Raw genomic sequence first — 20,014 nt, 5'->3', positions numbered from 1 at the left:
TCCCTATTATAAATATGGCCCATTGAAGCTTATTTAAAAGATAATTTCTAAAATACAGGGGGAAAGTAGTGAATTAATGGCAGCTCAGTATATCGAGGCATTACCTTTTGTGCTTTACTCAGATGAAAGTCTCATGCAGGAGTACCCATGCCTTTTTGATTAGATGCATGCAGCAGGCTTTAGGTCCCCTTCAAAGATCCTTGGGCAGTATGGAGCCAGGAGCAGCTCTGCATTGACATCGGGAGGAAAAAAAAAAAATCAAACTCTCTTTCTCAGAGCCTGACTTCTTCCCCCAGCCCCCCCGCTCATATTTGTATATATTTCTAGAGGAGACTCAGGCTCAGCTTGTTCATAAACTGCAGTTCCTGGGCGGACCCCACGCACAGCTGGGCTTTAGCGGCTGGATCCGCCTTCCCGGCAAGCCTGAGCCGGGAGCCTCGCAAAGAGGGGCTCCGGGCTTGACAGCAGGAACGCAGGAGACTGGCTCCACCGAGGGAGGATGAGCTGGTCAACGCCGTGAAGCTGGGCTTCTGCTTGCCAGTGGGATCCAGAAATGGGGTACTGGAGGAGACCGGGTCTGCTTTCCTTACTGCTGCTCTCCTTGTGTGAGTAGAAAAATGTTTCTGGTCAGGCAATGTTTTAAGCAACATACTCAGAGAGGTCGTTTATTTTTCCTTCCTCCAGCAAAACAGCTAATCTTTGATTTCTCCCCTGACAGCAATTAGCCATAGGATTGGAAATAGCAGAGAGTTTAGTTGAATACTCTGCTAGGACTGTGTATTTCTCTTATGGCGAGGGGCGAGCGACTGCTTGGTGGAAAGTGCTGTGTGCTCGCTTAGAGCAGCTCGCAGATGTCAGTGTTTACAGTGCAAAAATATATATAGGTCAGCATTACTTGTTGGGAGTTTTTATTTTATTGAGGGAGATTAAAAGCAACTGAAGTGCACCGCTGAACGATCTGGCTTCGACAGTGTCCAGATGTGGTGAAGTTTGCAGCTCAGAACTTTTATCAGCCCTGGTTTATGCGCAGAATTAATCGAACTATTAAAGAAGGAAAGAAGTAGGGAGAGGGGGAGGAGAAGTGTCTTTGCAACAACATCTGGTTATTCAGCAAACCTTTCCAGCACTTACGTAAAGATCTCTTTGTAATAAGTACCCTGTTTCAGTTTTGATAGCACTTCTTCAGTACTGTAGATAAAACCCTCCAGCAGCACTTGAAAATGTGCCCATCCGTGGTTTAACTTTTTCTTGTTTATATCTTGATGATTGTTTCATAACAGGGAATGGATTTGTATATAAGTGAGTGTTATATACACATCTCCTAAGTATGTGTGTGTGTCTTTCTGTATATACAGAGTCTATGTATGTGTATACAGGCATCTATCCCTACAAAGCATATATTTATATATTTGCATGGACACTACTTTTGAAAGTGAACTCTTACAAACACAGACCTGTTGCCCTTGCTATAGAAATTTCAATGCAACCAAAATCACTTTTTGGTCAAAGTGATGAAGGAGGAGGATTATAATTCCAGTATTCTTGCATCCAAATGAAATCACTGGGGGCAGGGATCTGTATCTGTATTCACTTTACATGGGTCCCCCTATCTACAAGACCAGGGAATAAAAGAATGATTGGTCAGTAATTTGTGCGTAGGCAAACAAAACCATGGGTACAACTGTTGAAGCAGAGAGAACCAGATGGGGAGATTTAGGACATAGTATCTGGTTGATTTTTCAAAGTTATGGAGATCTATAGTATTCATTTTTGTAGATAATACCCAAAAGTGTGGTTTGAAATGTAGGATGCTATACTGATAACATTCTGCTAACTTAATCACATTTGGAGCAGGAATTACTACAAGTTATTATTTAAAGCACAGTCTTGTGTTGTTTTTGGTAAGAGAGAAGACCACTAACTATCCTTCAGAAATACCTAGTTTTGGAGTTATTTAACTTACGGTTTCCTTTTTCTGAAAGGCAAGGTTTTCATCTGAAAGAAGCCAAACCAAAACATATCACCATTACTAAGTTCATCTGAAAGGTTATGTGAGTGTAATGATGACAAAATGTGCCTCTGCACAGGGTAAAAAAAATAAGCCAGGGCTTGCTCTCTGTGATTCAGCTCACCAGTGATAGATGTTTTCTGGGACTACATCCACTTCCTTTGTGTTTAGTGTTAAGATTGACCCTACAGTCATTCTGAGAAAGTAAAAGTACCCAAGGAGGCCACTTTACATTGACATTAAAAGAGAAGGGAAGAGCTAGGTCCCCAAATGCCCCAAACTGACAGAATATGCACATTCAACTGTTCTTCAAGCAACAAATCATACCACTCATCAAGGCTCTCTTTAAAGAGTGACAGCTCTGGTTTGGTGGCAGCAGCAAAGTTGCTTCTCTTAGCACAGAGATTTAAGACTTGCCATAGAGAACATGGCCCAGAACACTGAAATTCAGCTACTGGATTTCCCTAATTCTCCATGGCCAGCCCTACCAAGGCTTCAAAATATCCACCCTTAAACTTCTCCTTAATGGCAATGCCTGCTGGAGGGCAGCATTTTTACATGGCTTTCTCAGCAGAAGGTGAAGACAGGAGCTGCAATTTCGCCACTGCTAGCACAAACCCTCACACAGGTGAGGAGAGAATCCTTCCAGGACAGAGAGCTGGTGCAGTCCTGGACTTACCTGGACCAGAACAAAAGAATACTAGGATCATTCAGAATTGGAAAACTGTCATACAGGGAAGCGAAGCTGGAGCCTTTCAGTGCCTTTAGGTTGGCCAGGAGAGAGCTGGGAGGTGAGCTGGCCATCTACAGCCAGGTCCTGGGAAAACCTTTTCTGGCAGAGGGCTTCCTCTTCTTTGGAACAGAGATAAAACAAGATGTGCACATTGGAAGATAAAATGGAGCACGACACAGTAAAGTTGTTACATCAGGTAGTTATTGTGGTAGATATTTATTGCTCAAAGCCTTCAAGATTGCAAGACTACCAGCTTGGAAGTCTATGACCTATATAGAAACTACAGATTTGATATCAGAATTACTGTATTGTGCACATGGAAACACTCTGGCCTTAGAAGTAGGAATTGGGAGTTTTCCTGCCCTGTTTTCTATGAATATTGGGAAATTACCCTTGTGCTCCATCTGTCAGGAACAGGGCTCACATCCAAACAGACATGGGGCTGAGCTCAGTCTCATCTCACAGAGGGGACAGCAAAGCATCACAGCCCTCTAACCTGTGGAGACTGCCTCAAGAACATAAGCTAAGTGTCACTGGTGTGACAGCAGCTCTCAGGGCTGTGAAGAGCCCCAGGAGCCTGGCAGAGCCTTTGTGCATCCAACCTCCAAAAGAGGTTACGAAACTCCAAATCTGCCAAGGCACATAGCACTTACCGAGGGAGAGCAAGCTATACCCCTTGGGCTCTGGTGAGGTTCCAAAGAAAGAAAAATAAGATTTTTGAAATGAGTTGAGGTTGCAGGTCCACTACTCCAAGTCCAGAGGTCCCAGTTCCTGGGGTTTGGGTCTCCTTCCCCATAACTAGGTCTCCTGTTAAAAATGCTGGTCTGCCAAAATATCCTGACATTTTTTGACAGGTCTCCTGGGCTTCTTTTGCCATGGTTGATGGCTCTACAGAGAATGCATTTTAGGGGTTTTCTCCTGAGAGATGGTGGCTTTCTGAAGTCACATTCTCTTTCCTGCTTGCAAAAACTGTTCCCTCAGTGAGCCTCTTCAGCTAAATATATAGAGCGTATAGAATTCATAAATCAGGACAGGGAGCTCCAGGGCTGTCAGAAAAGCATCTCTGGCTTTTGATCTGCCCAAGAAATCTCTGACCTATCCCAGGCTCCTAAGGCAGCTTGTTCAAGAAGTTGGCCTCTTATTTCTGAGGTCATCAGAGCAAAAACCAGAGGTTGTAGTGCCACCAAAATGCCAGCCCGCTCCTCAGGCAGGGTCTCTATTGGGATTGCAGCCCAACACCAATACATGCAAAATTTAGGAACACTGGGTCAAACAGTGAGAGGACAAGGGAAGGAAAAAGACAAAGGAAGAGTAACCCTCCATTTCACAGGCATTTGCAGAAAGGAGCTTTGCAGGTCCAAGGACCAGCCAGAGCAGCAGAGCAAACCTCTCCTCCCAAGTTAAGCAGCATGTGAAGGTGGGCACTGCCCACCCCAGGACACAGAGCTGCAGGGCTGGTAATGACAATCCATGTCATATTGATTTAATACAGCCAAAATCAAGGAAGAAATTAAAACCCTCAGGAAGCTCTGAGGGGCTACCAGAGCCCCACATTGGCTCAGTGTAGGTAGCTGGACTGGGAGCAGGCACAGGATCCCACTGCCTGAAGGAGAAACTTGTGCACCCTACGATGAGTCTAAAAAAGAACAAAGATGCAGCAAATTCTCCAGTAAGGAAATAAAAATGGAAGACACAAGAAAAAACCCTGACAATGCAGAACTGGAGTGCTCTGCACTGTTGCAAGTGCCACAAGACTCAGCAAGGAAAGTGATGGCTTATTTTCAATTCACCTTTACACACCTCCAAATCTGATGCTACGGTTTCAGTCCTTGGTGTGAATGAGATTAACTGAAGGTCAAGAAGAGTGGCAGTGTACAGCTATGTGAGATGAATGAAAACTGGTATTTCCTCTCCCCTTGCACCTCTAGCTTTGCTCAGACTTGAGAGAGGCTAGTCACTGGTATAGGTGACCATTAGTAAAGCTTCACTCTGCATTTTAATAGGGGGCTTTGAGGAAAGAAATACCTTCTGAATTATTCAGAACAACTTGAAATTAAAACACACAATTTTCTAATCAAAAAATCCCAACAACCAACACAAAATTAATGTTTCCTGGTATTTTACTGGTGTTATCACAGTTTAATGATGGCCCCAAAGACATTTTTGTATACTAGTAGTAAATAAGTTCAGCCAGCTGCAATCATGATACTTGTTACTCCCATTAGAGACAGAGTTCTGCACAGATGTATCCCACGTATCCACTGAATATGCAGAAAGTAAACACCAGCATTAAAAACAGGTGACTGGGGCCTTTTATTCTGAGAAAGAATTCCGCTCTACTGCCTGAACTCCACAGCTTTATATTGCTCTGTGATTTGCTCTGTCGAGTTTATTTCCTCAGGACATTGTTTTCCTCCCCCCTTAGTGATAACTCTTTGCAATAACATTTGCTTTCAGCCAGGCTCTGCAGTGTTGCAGCTTGCCATAAACTAATGAACTCTCCCATAGACTGTCATGTTTTCAAGGAAGTGCAACATCTGATACTTTTATTAAAAAAAACAGTCCCACCAAGGAGACAAAATCAGCAGCTCCCACACACTCTGCTCTTTTCACATCCCGAGTTCAGTGCTGTGTGCCAAGTGAAAGCCCCACGCTGGAAGGGGCCTCCATGCAGAAGGGAGATAACACCACTGATGGCTGCCTGCCCTATCAAATCTACATTATGTCCGTGCTGGACCCCAACTGTGGGGTAACATTTCCTTAGGGATCTTCAGGGGGAAGTGAAGGAGTGGCTGAAAGCTGTCTTGGCCCTGCTTGCATGTACATCCCCGAATTCAGAGTCAACTCTTGTGATCCTGCCTCTGGAAAGGATCTGTAGTGTCCATCAGAGTCATATTTCTTCTTCTTCAGTTGGTTCATCTTTTTGTTACATCCCATGTAGGGTTGAAACTCTGCTGCCAGCTTCTGGTAACTGTCAAAATTTTAGGAGAAGTGGGAGAGCCTTCTTATCGTGCAATCCCCTCTGCAGCCCATGCTCCTACCAATTATGAGGCTCCAAGACTTAAACTTTCACGGAGCAGTTGCACTGCAGTGTTTTCCTTCCATTGATAAGCCAGGAACAAATGACAGCTGATTTATACCACAGCAAATTCATCATGGCGTGTGGGTCATTAATGTGCCCAGCTGTGACCACAGCCTGTGCTGGACACAGAGCTATGGCCTGTGTGCTCTCCAGCAGCCCAAGGACATGCCTAAACCTAAGTGCTACCCTGAACTGCACACGGTTATCTGGATTCAAGATTTTTTTTTTTTTTTTAAGGACCTTATCACTATTTGAGCTGAGTGATTTGAAGCAATCAGCCTGGGCATGCTGTAGCTGGGGGGCTGGTGTGCAGTTCCAGCTGTAGTGGGGGGCTGAGGTGGGGTTCCAGCAGTGGCAGCTGCAGAGTGTCACTTTGCAGGGTCCTGTGCTCCAGTTCCACCTGTGCCTCTCTCAAAGTGGCCACAACTCTCAAAGTAGTTGAAGCAGCATCATATTGGACACATTTTGCTGGCAGGAAGACCTCTCACCTTCCCACACTGTGGATGGAGATGTTCCCTTTAGCTCCATGTCAGTTACTCTCCACTGGACCCAAAACTCCAGTCTTTCTGGATAAGTAGATGTCCAGAGAAAGCTGTCCCTGGCAGCTTCCACCTTGGCTCCAGACTCAGTGCTGGGGAGGTGTGAAGGTTTCTGGAGGAAATTCCAGACTGCCTTCACTCAGCCTGCAAAGAGCTGTTGTTCTGCCCCCGCAACAGTCGATGGCAAGTCCTCTATCCATGCCTTGGAGCTGGAGACCTCCAGGACCATCACACACCCTAATGCACACCCTGCATGCAAAGCAGCACAGATGTGCTTGTGCCAGCCGTGGGAAGCAGCAGAGCCATGGTAGCCAGCAAACAGGGCTGGGTTATTGCCCTGCCTTGGGATCCAGGCAGGGCAGAGCCCTGAAGCAATCACCTCAGCTGACACCCACTGATGTCTGATATTGCCCCACTTCCAAATCTCTCCTAATCTCTTCAGTTCCTGGGAAGATGTTCCTTCTGGGAACAATATACATCTTTGCATCTGGAAGGTTTAGAGACATCTGCTGCAGTTCCTGGCCACTAAGAGGGGCCTTTTCTTTAGATCAACAATGGGAAGCCCTGGGATTTTGATACTAATCCATTCTCCCTTCAGCCATCCCAAACCAGAATGCTTAGCTGTATCCTGAATTGCCATAGTTCACCGTGCACCCCATCAAAAGATGATGTTGCCAATGTGGATTCATAACATGACCAGCAGGTGGGAAAATCCAGAGAAAAATTCCTTCACATTTCCTACAAAATCAGGGGACAACTCAGGCCCCTTCCTGGAAACTGTTCTTGTGCCTGCTGTGACTAAATGCACTCCTGGTACATTTACAATGAGCACTGGTACAGATATTTCTTTTAAAAGATCCTTTGCTGCTTCCAGGTGGATTGTTAAATAAACTGCTGTCCATGCAGAGTGAATGCCTGTGTCCCCCTCGAGTGTTTGACTGAGCAGGTTGCCAGTCAATGCAGCTGGAACACAATGAGGAACATCTGTTTGATGTTGCTTGATAAAACTTCCTGCCTTGGAGACTCTAAACACCAGCATCCAGCATGGAAGAAACTGAATCAGCTGCTGTCTTGCTGCGTAAAGCATTTTTTCCATGCTAGATCTATCCCAAAATTAGCCCCAACCAGTCCATGATAGCAAAGAAGACCCTTCTTCTTACAGTGGGAAGTGACACACAGACCCGTAAGCTCAAGCAGTTGAATGAATCATCCTTCTTCAAATAGACCCAGGGTACAAGCATCCACAGAAATAAGACCAATGGATCCCCTGGGATCTCAGTTCCTGCCATGCCTTTAATATGCCAAAAGGCACTCAGTGGAAGAAAATGCAGACGTTCCCACCAGAGGCAGAGGTATTAGCTCAGGGGTGAGGTCTCAGCAAACATTTACTGTGGTTTTGTATGTGTGCCCCGTGCTCACCTGTTTGTAGAACAACATCATCCCATCTGAGCCTTCCTTTCACCCTTGCCAGGGCTATCAGCTCTGCAACTGGCTGTGGCTTGGGAGGCAGCTCTTGGGCAGAAGTGCTGTTCAGCATATTCAGATTGTGGCATGTCTCAGGAGGTGTCCAGAGGTAGGCCCCTGAGTTGAAAAGACAAGATACTACTGCAAAGGGATGAGATTGTGGAGCAGGAGATGGAGAATAGAGAATATTCCCTGCCTCGTCATTTCTTCCGTGCTGGAAGAGCAGCTTTGCCCCCTGAACCTCATCTCCCCCAGCTGCTGAGTCTCCCTGGAGCTGTGCTGCAGCTCTGCCCAGGGGCTGGGTCTTGTGGGAACCTTCTCCTTCTCCTGCAAGGGGGATCTCTTGAGAGGCATTGCAAAGACACACAAGCTCCTGTTACTTCAGTGTGTGAAGAAAAAGCACTTCAGGCTTTGTCAACAGGACTCTCGGTTCTGTTCCTGAAAAAAAATTCCTTTCCAACCCTGGTTCCCCTGCCCTCCTGCCATAGCTCTCTTCTGCTTTAAAAAATGGAAAATATTCAATTTGTATTCAACACTACTGGGCAGTGCATTTTGGTAAGGTACAACACAAGCTCCTTAAAAGATTTTTTTAACAGATGAAGAAGAGCATGAAAGAGAAGAACACACCATCTATTTATGTGCTAAACATGGGACGCTTCAGGAGAAGGCAGAAAGTTTTTAGCATCTGTAACCCAAGTTAGCCTCAAGTTCCCTCTGACAGAATAATTACTTAATTACTGTTAGAGCTGGCCTAAATGAGGGCAAAATTCTACCCTACATAATGATTTCAGCAGACATAAAGAGCTGGCAGTGTTGGAACAAGCTGATGACAGCACATGGATGGAGAGTTCACAGAATATTTCTGCCCCAGCAGCTTGTGACACAGTCCCTTGCAAGCCCTTTTTCTCCTTGGGAACCAAAGTCATACAAATGCAAAAAATGCAAACGGGTCAATCATAAGAAGTCCAACCAGAGATGAAGAGCAGCAGCTCCAGTCCAATGTTTCTTTGTGGGCTCATCAAAGACCTTCTAGCAGATGGGATGCCAAATGTGTGCCAGGAATTTCAAACACTCCTCAGGAAGTTCATCTAAATCATCAGTAACCCATTTGCACTTAAAACAGAGCAAACCCTGGTGCCCAAATGTGACCCAGATAATGTTTCTGACGTGTTTACCTATTTGGATGGTATCCTTCAATTTCAATTCCATCTATTCACGGAAATCCAGGATTCATGCAGAGCCTGAAAAATACACAGAAAATTGAATTCCAGATCATAATATGATGATAATTATAAAAAACCACTGACTGCTGCACAGTAGTTTTACTGGAATGGCATTAGTTTAGGCAGAGCAATGTCTGCTACTGACTTGCAGCTCACATGTTTTTGCTACTTGGTTGATTGCTGCTGCTTTTTCTGTGTAAAAGGGGGATCTCATGACTGCTGCATCTGAAAATGAGCTGCAGAAGCTGCAGTTAATTAGGATTTAGGACAGACTGTTGATCCCTCTGCATAAACAAGAGCAATAAAAATGATGGCAACAGCAGAGTGGGTTTGGTTGACTGTTGCATTCTGCCATGCAGCTCTCAGTCCTAAAAGTGCTCTAAAAATCCTCAGCAATTTCTGCAGCAACTTGCAACAGGATGAGCTCAAACCACCTGTGGTGGCCTGGCAGTGACTCCTGCTCCCCAGCAGTGTGGGAGGTGGGAGAATGGACTTATTTTTAATACAAGAATTTAGTCAGAACCGAATCACTGCAAAGTGCTCTTCAAAGGGCTGAAATCTAGGAGCCCTCTGAAAGCACAGCAGGCAAATCCCCGATCATTAGAAGGCAGCTTCCAGTGGGGAAGTGCCAGCTCAGCCCTCTGCAAACCCCAGTGGCAGCCCACAAGCCCCAGGCAGTGATGTGCTGATAAAGCATTGCCTCGCCCTGCAAGGCCCCAGATAAGCAGAGGTGCTGGCAGAGCTGCTAAAATTACTTATGAACTGCTGAAACTCAGCAACTTCAGCATTTCCCCACCTCCTCAGACCCTGAATAAGTTGCTTTGCTTTCCATCTGACAGGGAGGAATGGCACATTCTCCTGCCTGCTGTCAGGGCTGGTGGGAGTTGCTGTGGCAGTGGGGCCGTGCTGTGGTGCTGTGAAGGTCACCACACCGTATCCATGGTTTTCTCTTGGGCTGACCCCTGGCTGTGGGGCTTTTTTCCCTTCTAAGCACTTCAGGCTGTGCTGCTGGCTTAGCTCACTCTCTCTAAGGTTTTCCAATACAACAGGGTGGAAAGGACAGCAGAATATAGGAACAAGAAAGAAATGGGGTCACAGGTGCAATGAAGGGGACTTGCTGTCAAACAAGGCTGCACTTTCAGGCAAGGATGGCTGCAAAATTTGGTTTGTGTCATAGCTCCCCTCATCTGACAGTCATAGCCCAGTGGCTGAAAAATGCCTAAAGGGATGAGTACAGGTATTACCAGGCAAATTCATACCTGCTTTGTCTGCCAGGGAAGCTTTTGACTGGCCTGGTCATGGCTCTGGAAGCACTGACCATAATTATACAATGCCCCACAATATCCAGCAGGTAGGGAGTAAAAAAACCCCAATTTCAACCTGCTGTCCTGGGCAATGTGAGGGATTCCTGTGCTAACCCTCTGTTCTAATCCTCAACCCTCCTTCAAGCTGTCTTTTCAAGGAAGGATGCAGAGCATCCCTGCTCATCTCACAAAGGAATAAACTAGCCTCCAGCAGAGGGGACAACCCCTAACTTTTGAGTTTTCTCCTTGTTTTAGGACAGCTTTCCTCATCCAGCAAGTCAGCACAAGGATAGGTGCAGTGGTGACACCCACATGGAGCTGTGAGTTTGCCCACCAGCATTGCCCTCAGGGCTGTCCCATCCTGCCCCTTCACCACCCTCATCTGTCCCTGGATCACAGCTGGAGTCACCTTTCTGTTCAAATTCCAGTCCAGCAACTGGCAAATGATGTTACATGGTCCATGAGCCCAGCCAGGTCTAATACAGCATTTCAGCTTAATTAGGCTCAGCTTCTTGCCCAGGTGAAGCAGGCGCTTGGCTGCCTCAGGGACTGACTGAAAAATAATGCAAATACCATGCAACCAGGTAAGCCCCAACCCCCAACTTTACTGATATTTCAGTAAAGTGGATCCAGAAACACACGCATCATTTTCAGACATAGTTGAAAGTTTCAAAGACTGAGAAAAACAAAGGAAATAGTGCAAAGCCACTATTGTTTTATCCATTCCACGTTCCCCCATCCTCAGCTCAACGTCTCTGGATGTAAACTGGCATTAATGGGAAAGAAGTAGTCCATGACACCAGAAAGCAAGTGCTCCTGAAAGAGCTTGAGTTCAGAGTCTAATGAGGGTACAGTTTTTGCCTCACCTGATATTTACAGTGCTTCCAAAGCTCATCAAGGGCAGAACATCTTCCTTGTCATGTTGGGCTGGGTCCCCCTGGGCTTCAGGACCTCAGGACTGCAGGGTTGGCTTGCCTGGCTTTTCAAACTGTAATGCCAAACTTTATTTGGGGAGTAACCTTCACATTTTGAGTTCCTCAGCTGAAAGACAAAAAATAGGCAAGTGTCACATATTTCAAGGCATAGGAGAAATCAACAAACTTACTTAAAAATATTTAAGTAAAATAAACTTCATCTTAATAACTTTTCCTTGTAACACACTGTCGTGTTCTATGTGCAATTTTTCCATAACTCTCTTCTAATGGCTTGCATGAGAGCTTGGATGCAAATTAACCACGAGGAGATGGGAAAGATCCTCCAGGAATTGCTCTGCATGTGGAAATGAATTTCAGTTTAGCCACTTCAGAGCAATTTTTTTGTTTACTTTCCACTGACATGAAATCAGCCACGGTTGCATCGCATGCGGGATTGGTTAGCCAGTTACATAATGCTTAATAAATCCAAGAGAAATAATATAAAACACATCACCCAGTCTGGGAAGAGGAGCAGTAACTCAGTCAGTGTCACCAACCCACCCAGGCCAGGCATCAGTGAAGTATCTGACCCAGTGCTGGGGGAATGCAGGGTTGTGCTGTTGCATGATAAATGTGATTAGGGAAAATGCTTGTGGCACGTGTGGAGGCCTTGGGGACAGACAGATTGTGTGTGATGGTGAGGGTCTACCAGGAGAGACCACAGCCTCGTGGGGAGGGCAGCTCAGCCTGTCCTGGGGGGCAAGGCAGGCAGTGCTGGCTCGCCCAGCTCCAGCTGGCTCTCTGCTGGGTAAGGTGCTACCCCCAGCTCCAGCTGGCTCTCTGCTGGGTAAGGTGCTACCCCCAGCTCCAGCTGGCTCTCTGCTGGGTAAGGGGCTACCCCCAGCTGGCTCTCTGCTGGGTAAGGGGCTACCCCCAGCTCCAGCTGGCTCTCTGCTGGGTAAGGGGTTACCCCAGCTCCAGCTGGCTCTCTGCTGGGTAAGGGGTTACCCCCAGCTCCAGCTGGCTCTCTGTTGGGTAAGGGGTTACCTCACCCCAGGAACGCTCCCCCGAGTGCCTCCTAAAATCACAATGGCCCTACTAACAAAAAGAGCAAGATTAGGTGATTAATTATTTACCACTGATTATTTCTGCAGTGGTGTGTGGAGGAGAGAGAATGTTTCACTGGTGGTCCCTGGGGAGTGGGAAGGAAGGGAGGTGACCCGGGATGGGGCTGCCAGGCTGAACTCAAAATGGCAGTGCTGATTTAAACCCAAAAAAGTGGGGGGTGTAGGAAGACTGAAGGTACCTCTGGCCCTGCAGTGCCAGCTCTCTGGCTCTCCCAGGAAAGCTGCCCAGCCCATGAGTGTATTGCTCCAGGCACACACCACTGCTCTGCCTGGAGCAGCTCTTGGCCTCCTTTCCCACATTTCCCTGCCTGCTCTGCTCCCCCGCTTTGCTTCTAGTCCCAGAGGAGACCTGCTGATGCCTTCACCCATGCTGTGGCTAACTTCCAACAGAGGAAAGGCTGGGGATGAAGGGGTTAATTACTACAGGCACAGCACAAGCCAAGTCTGTAAGTGACTCCCTATTGCTATTTCGAAAAGAGGCTGCCTGGAAAGGGAAAGGAAAAAAAAAAGAGAGGTTTACTTTACAACCATCATTATTTCATCTGCAGAGTTTATACAATGGAAAATAAAAGCCAGGGTACGTGAAGTCAAACCATTTCTGTTTCATTAATGGTATGGAAATCGTTTTGTTTTTATAGGGGAAAAACAAATGTGAACTTGATGTGTGTGTGTGTATGTGTGTGTGTGTGTGTGTGTGTGTGTGTGTGTGATCATGCAACTCCCTTCATTGCAAAGGGCAGAGCAGTGAAATCCAGAAATAAAAAATGACTCAGAGGCCGTAGGACCTATGAGTCAGTTGAGCTGTTGTTGTTTTTAAACACAAACGAGAGCACAATATGGCAAATAATTGCCCCTGCAGCCCCCCCGCCACCGGCATCCCCGCTGGCCCAGCCGTCCCAGGCTGCCCCTGCCAGCCCCCCGGGCTGGACACCGACCCCCAGGGACACAAAGGGCTGGAGCAGGGCTTGTCCCAACAGGAGCAGCTTTGGGAGACAGAAAGTACATCTGCAAAAGGAACTCGAGATGCGGTCAGAGTGGATGGAGGAGACAAGTGGCTCGGAGGGCAGGTGGGAGAGAGCAGGGCCAGGGGCACTCCCCTGTCCTCACCCAGACATCAACTGACCAAAATCAAAGGGAACCTGCTCTGGCCAAGGCCTCCCTGCCGAGTGCCAGGCACCTCCTCACTGGCCCCTGGCACTCCAGCCTGCCTGGGCGCTGCTGGATGCTGGGATACCTCAGTACAAAACATCCCCGCACCCCGAAGGCAGAGTCATTGTGCTGATACACAAAACTTGTGAAAGGCACCCGAGAAATACCGGAGATTACCAAAGCAGAAGGACAGACAGCAATCTGCAGAGCTTGTCCCTCCCCTGGGTGAAGTTAGATCATGATGTAATTTAAGCATCTGAAAGAGACTGGAGAAGCCTGCTGTTATGATCCATCCCCAATTTACTTTGTGATGCGACTGAGCAGTATTTGCTAAACACTGAATTTAAAGGGATATTTTCACAAAGGAGAAATAAGTGGTAGAAGAAGTCAGTTACCAGCCTGTTTGAAGAAGGTCCAAGCAAACCAGAAATGCATACTGAATTTCTGTGCCATGTCCTCCTGGCACTGGAAGAACTGGTGTCTAACACAATCAAAATCAGTCCTTTTTTATGCTCCAGGAAAAATTTCTGGCTCATTCCTTGCTCCATACTGTACTCTGCCAAGTGCAGTATTATGCAGGACCACATACCTGAGGGTGGAGCCTGGGTTGGACCCCTGATCCGAATGCAGCACTGATGGATTTCCTGGGAAAGCCAGTGGCTTGTGCCTTGCAGAGGCCAAAACTGGGATAATAAGATCTTTCCAGCTCCATTTGGTCTGCTCTACCTCTCCTACAAAGATAAAGATACAGGGTAAAACACATGGATGGAGAAGAGCAGCCTGACACTAAAAACCTCTTTGGTTCAGCAGCTGAAAGCAGCACCAGACCCCATCACTGGAGAACGGGAGGAAACTGAGCTGCATCCAAAATAGAAGTACAACACTTTGAGGTCTGGCTCTGGGGAGATTCTGCAGCAAAGCAGGATGCTGCAACAAGACCAGGCAAGATTACAAGAAATCTGCAAGAAATCTGGAATCACTGTTACACAGGTCATGCTGAACAACTGCCATGGGAACTTCTGACCCTGCACAGAATCTCCTGGAAATCAGGGCATAGGAATTACCCTGGTGCCCATCTGTGGCACTGTTGCTGCATCATGGAGGAGGCAGCTCAGGAGTAACCTGGTGATGGGGAACACCTGGTGCTCTCACATGGGTCAGTGAGAGAGCAGAGCCCATCAGCTCTGCTGCTGGATTAATGTTAAAAACAAAATACTGCATATAAAAGGGAAGGAATTTGTTTGTTCTCATAATAATTTTATGAGGCTCTGTTATTGCATACTTGTGTCATTAACCATGGATAAAAGCCCAAAGCAAAACCTAATCCTAAGCTTGGCAGCAGACTCAGGACTCACTGCAGAGCCCAGGCTCACCCAGGTGGGAGAGCAGGTCCCAGTGCAGGTTGTGTTTCCATCAGGGCAGCAGGGTTGAGTTAAAGCTGCTCCCCAGTCCTGTGTTTGAGTGCACTGCTCATTAGAGAAAGCAAAGAGCATCTCAGCTAATCTCCCTAGCCTTGGTGTCTCCGAGTGCAAAGCCTGGGGATTACAGGTTGACTGACTTGCATGGAAAAGATGATGCAGGGGCCCCCAGAGCAGCAGCATGATGGGCAGCCCTCTGTGACCACTGGAATAGTGTCAGCCCCATCCTGGGGTGCTTGGAGATACACAGAAAAGAGAATAGACCTCACTGTAGATCATATACAACCTAAAAAATAAAAAATGTTCTTTGTCCTTGAGAAATACAAGCAATGTAAAGGCAGTTATCACTGCAAGACAGAGCATGATCTGAAGGTCCTATAGTGGAGACCCTGTGTAACAAAAGCCTTGGTGTCCTTCCACCTTGGGAAGGGAAGGGCTGGGAACAGGGATAAGTGCCCTAGCATCTCACTCCAAACACATTCCCTCAAGCCCATCTTGGTGTTTAGCTGTCCCAAAGCACCATGTCAGGGAGAATACTGAGAACTGAAAGTGTTCATTCTGCCCCTCAGTGAAAATGCATTTCCTGCCCTTGCTTGGGCTACGAGGAACTTTCTCCTTGCCTGTAACAAATGTGCTGTGCCCCCAAGCACCCCCAGCTCACTCCTTAGTGGTTCCTCCTCCTTGGGGACCACAGTGTGGGGAAAACTGGAGCCAGAGAGAGGTGCTGGGTGACCCACCTGCTCTCTGGGGCTGCAGTGGTGGACAGTGGCTCACAAAATCCCCCTCCATGTTCTTACAGGTGCAGTCCCTGCTGGCAGAAAGCTCATCTGCTGTGGGTGGCTGCTTCTGTGGCTGCAGCGGTGGGACTGGGGTGGAATTCTCTTGGAGAGCTGTTTCCAGTGACTCCTGTATGGGGATATGGGGAAGAGAGTAGGTTATTGACTACAGCAGTGGTGTTTCCATAGGCTTTGCAGGTGGCCTAGCAGAGGTTGTGGGTGCCCTGTGGGCAATGAGAGCCTGGAAGGCTGCCCCAAAATGCAGGAAAAATATCCTGGTGTCCTTGGGTGGTGGTATCACCCCTGCTGCTATTGCAGGAGAGACACAAGCACTTCTGGCATCGTTTTTCCATTATTCCCTGACTAGCAAATCATCTCATATTCTCTCAGTAACCTCTCTGGGGTTCCAGCTATAGATACCAGAAGATTTGATCCTGCTCTGGTGCACAGGAGAACAAGCCTTCCTATTGATGGGAAGCCAAGCTTGCTGTGAGCCCACCTCTCGGTGACTTCAAACCATCTCTCCAGCCGTCGGTCCACAATAACTTTGACTAACTGTGCTATTTATTGGCTCACATCACATCCTTATGGCTTCAATTTATTTTTGGAAAACTCAACCCACATTTAATTAGTTTATAGTTTGTTCCAAGTTTTGCTTATCCAGCTTTTTTTTCTTTTTTTTCCCTAACTTTTTTTTTTTTTTTGAAGTTTGTATTTTGATGTTTAGCATTTGCCTTGGCAACATCTGGAACCCGTTTATGGAAGTGTATTGTTACTTTTACTGCTTGTGCAGCTTTATTAAATCATCTGACTATTAATATTGAAAGTGTTCATCTGGGTCTAATCAGGGCCAAGATGAGTGATGTGGCAGTTAAATTGTACCTACGAGCTAATGGTTCAAGGACACACAGTCCTGAAGAACCTTGCAGTGGGCTTTGGGCTCTTTTCAGCTTCCTAGGACAAGAGGGAGGCAGGGAGGGAGAAAAAAGAGATATCCCTGCTCTTTCTTGCAGAGCAGATAACAGAATCACAGCCTGAGTTAGTTTAGAACAATTTGTCTCCAAAGGATTTTGTCCAGTTACTGCTGTATTTCTGGCTCTTGTTTCCATATTTAACTCCTTCATCTGTCCTGGCTTCCCCTCTGCACAGCACAGCCAAGCCAAGATCCCCAGCACACACACCAGTGCACCACAGGCAAGTCTGACCTTCTGCCCTGAGATCTCAAGCAAACCCTAGATATAAATAAGTAAATAACATACCTGGTGGGTAAAAATATATAAATAGCCAACCTTATCCTGCACCAGCAACATCCACGACCTGGATTTGTCATGTTGCTGCTCCTCTGCAGAGCCTGCAGGTGTCCCTGGGGTGATGGTGCTGAGCTGATCCCACAGCAGCCTTGCTGGGAACACAGTACCAGCTGTAGTGTGGATGGGCTGAGCTGAAGGGGTGGAAGAGGAGCTGTGGCAGTGACACCACAAGAGCACAGCCCTGGGTGTGGTAGGGCTTGGGTTTGGGGTGAGAAACCAGTTTGCCTTCAATTCCCCGTTCCCAGGAAATTACCCAAACGGAGTTTGTAGGGTGCAGTGGCTATTGCTGTAGGTTGAAGCCTGCACACAAGTGCTGGGCTTGATTTCTGTTCCACAATGAAAATTATCATCCTCCAGTAGAGTTTTGCCTCAGATTCTACAAGCTCTGCTCTGGCAGAGCAACCAGGGAGGTGAGGGTTGCTCATGCTGGCTGCAGGTGTTTCCAACCCCAGCTGAAGCCATGGTTTTGGTAGCTCACCCTCGAATGGATGTGGGTAACTGGATCTCTTGAGGTCACCCACAAAATCCCAGGGTGCCCCAGCAGGGCCAGAGCAGCCTCATGGAATGGGGGATGCTGAGCAAGAGGTTGTGGGCAACATCTTCACCAACCCTGCTCCATCAAAACCTGGCACAACACAATCCCTGCTGAGCTGCATTTTAAGCCTGGCACGGGCCATTTAAGCCAAAATTTCCTCCTTCCAACCTTCAGATCCAACAGTCTTTTCCTCTGCACCCAGATTTTCCCCTCACCATTAACCTTGGCCCTAAATACAAGGCCATGGGAGCTTGTAAATGGTTTATTTCTGTGTGGGAGCCTTCCAGCAGTTCTTTATGACTGTTGCAGGGAGGGGGGTCTGGGCTGGTGAGGGAAGCAGAGCAGGCACGTGGGATGCTGTCAGAGCAGGCTGCATGCCCTGGATTTGGGGAGCAGGGAAGTTAAAAACCCCTTTTTGCTGTTGGGACAGTACCTGCACTAAAAAGGGTCCATGGGCTCAGCTGTGCACACAAGCAGGTCACAGAGGTGCCACAAAGAACACAGGAGTTCCTGCATGTCATTGCCAGACCTGGGGATGCCCACAGCTGTGCTGGGCCAGCAGAGCCCTGCTTGCAGGGGCTGAGGCTCCCCAGGCCATAGTTAGGAAACTTGCAAAGTTTTTTTCTTCAGACTTACAGCTGGTGTTGGAAAACTCTGTGAGGGCTGTGGCAGCACAGTGAGCTAAGACTGCCCTTTCCATAGGGGCTGGGAGTACCCAACACTGCTGGGTGGTTCAGGGACATGGCAGCCAGAGAATCATGGATGGCCCAAAGCTTCAAAAAGTTAGCGGCTGTACTTCAGGTTCATACCTGAACACTTTGGAGTGCATATATTTAAGTTTAAAAAAGTATAAATAAATATTTCTACATAAGCCACTCAGCGGCATTTTTTGAAAGACATTTAGCAGCCTTAAGACAGGAAGTTTAAATTTAGCTGGGATTTATCCCTTAACCAAGCATAGTTCATGCACCCTTCCTATAAAAATAGAGATAATGTTATGCCTGTGAGATAGAGGCAGAGCAGCTCCCCACAGGCAGCTATTGCTGCTGCTGGGGCAGATCTGAGGCCACGGGACAGGAGAACATCTCGTGCTGGGATGGGCACAGTGGGCAGTGGAGCCCTGGAGGGAGCAGCCCTGCTGCCCCAGAGCTTGGGAAGTCTCAGCACACACTTGGGGAGCGGGTAGCAAACAGGATTCCCAGCCTGACCTCATTGAATAGGAAGGGGGAGGACGAGCAGGCAGCAGGCAGCAGGAGAGGCGGGAGCTGTCCCGGCCTGGCTGTACATCCCTCCCCTGCACCTCTCCTGCTGAGAGGGGAATAAATGAAGTCTTGAGGTATACAGCGACCGAGATGTCCCTTTTCGAATGTACTCGGGATGAGGGGAAGCGCCAGTTTGAGCCTGGATTGTAGAGGAAGATGTACATTTCCCCTTGACGATAAATGGTACGGGGAAAGCAGAGGGAAAACGAGACTCTCTGCGGTTTCCAGGCTTCTGTCCGGCGGGAGCGGCCCGCGGCATTCCCCCACCTCCTCGGGGCTTTGGGTAACACAAAGCACAACTGACCGGGAAATGGAGAGCCAGACTAAGGCTTTTAAAAAATGCATGGAGAAATGGGGTCAGCGGAGGCTCCTTCTCCCTGGCTGTGCGAATCGCTGGGCATGGTGGTTGTTTATCCCCGCCGCGCTCACCTGCAGCCCCTGTGCCCGCAGCCTGCGGTGCCGGCGCCCGCCGCAGCCTCAAGACCAACCTGTGCAAGTGGTGCGACTCCACAGCCCCAGCCTGCGAGGAGAAGGTGTGCTACAGCAACTGCAACCTCAACTCCTACTGCGAGGACCCCTACGAGATCTGCGTGGCAATATGGTAAGGGAAGTCCCCTCTCCAAGGGGAGACAGGGGGAGGAAGTGGTTCGTGTGTGAGCCCCTGTGCTTGTGTTATTGCCTATTGCAGTAATTCAGGGCTCTCTCTTCCTCTCTCCTTGACTCCATTGTAATTTAAATTACAATGCACAGTAAAAAAATCATTTTGTCTGCCCTGTAATTAGTACCAGTTTATCCTCTAAATAAATTCAGCTTTTGAGTGCCTGACACAAAGCATGGCAAGCTTGCTGCAAGACTTATAAACTCCCATAAACCTCTGAATTTAGCTTTACAAGCTGAACCCAAGGGCAAACCAGCAACCCTGACCTCCAAACCTATGATGTCCTCTTGCATCAGGGTGAAACCTCAGTTCACATGCAGGGGTGCAGCCAAGGTCAGTCCCCATCCAGCACATGGACATCTGAGCTGGCTCCACACTGGGGTTAACCCACTGGGTTTAACCCACCTCTTTCCCATCCCCTGGAAAAAGTCCTTTTCTGCTCCTGAGATGTGCCTGGACAGGAAATACAATCTTGCATTTCAGGCCAAGCACACACTGCATGGTTTGGCCCG

At 47.8% G+C, this 20,014-nt stretch overlaps 1 protein-coding gene and 1 long non-coding RNA gene across 2 annotated transcripts in view; one reads left to right on the top strand and one right to left on the bottom strand.

The window, feature by feature from the left end:
- The first annotated feature begins 390 nt into the window (after positions 1-390).
- Positions 391-20,014, top strand: part of LOC103814641 (TGF-beta receptor type-2-like) — a 34,122-nt gene continuing 14,498 nt past the window's right edge. Inside the window, exons 1-2 of the mRNA XM_018911319.3 lie at positions 391-605; positions 19,295-19,445. Coding sequence (XP_018766864.1) covers positions 554-605; positions 19,295-19,445 — 203 coding nt within the window. The 5' untranslated portion in view covers positions 391-553. The remainder of the gene's footprint in view (positions 606-19,294; positions 19,446-20,014) is intronic.
- On the bottom strand, positions 7,790-11,267 carry LOC115485598 (uncharacterized). Its single transcript, XR_003946358.2, has 3 exons — positions 11,220-11,267; positions 9,002-9,067; positions 7,790-7,943 (listed from the first exon to the last, which is right to left on the bottom strand). It is a non-coding gene; the product is annotated as an uncharacterized LOC115485598 (long non-coding RNA).

This window comes from Serinus canaria, chromosome 7, assembly GCF_022539315.1.
Source record: "Serinus canaria isolate serCan28SL12 chromosome 7, serCan2020, whole genome shotgun sequence".
Taxonomy (NCBI): domain Eukaryota; kingdom Metazoa; phylum Chordata; class Aves; order Passeriformes; family Fringillidae; genus Serinus; species Serinus canaria.
Note: the sequence above shows the minus strand (reverse complement) of the source record. Positions and strands in the feature narration are given on the sequence as shown.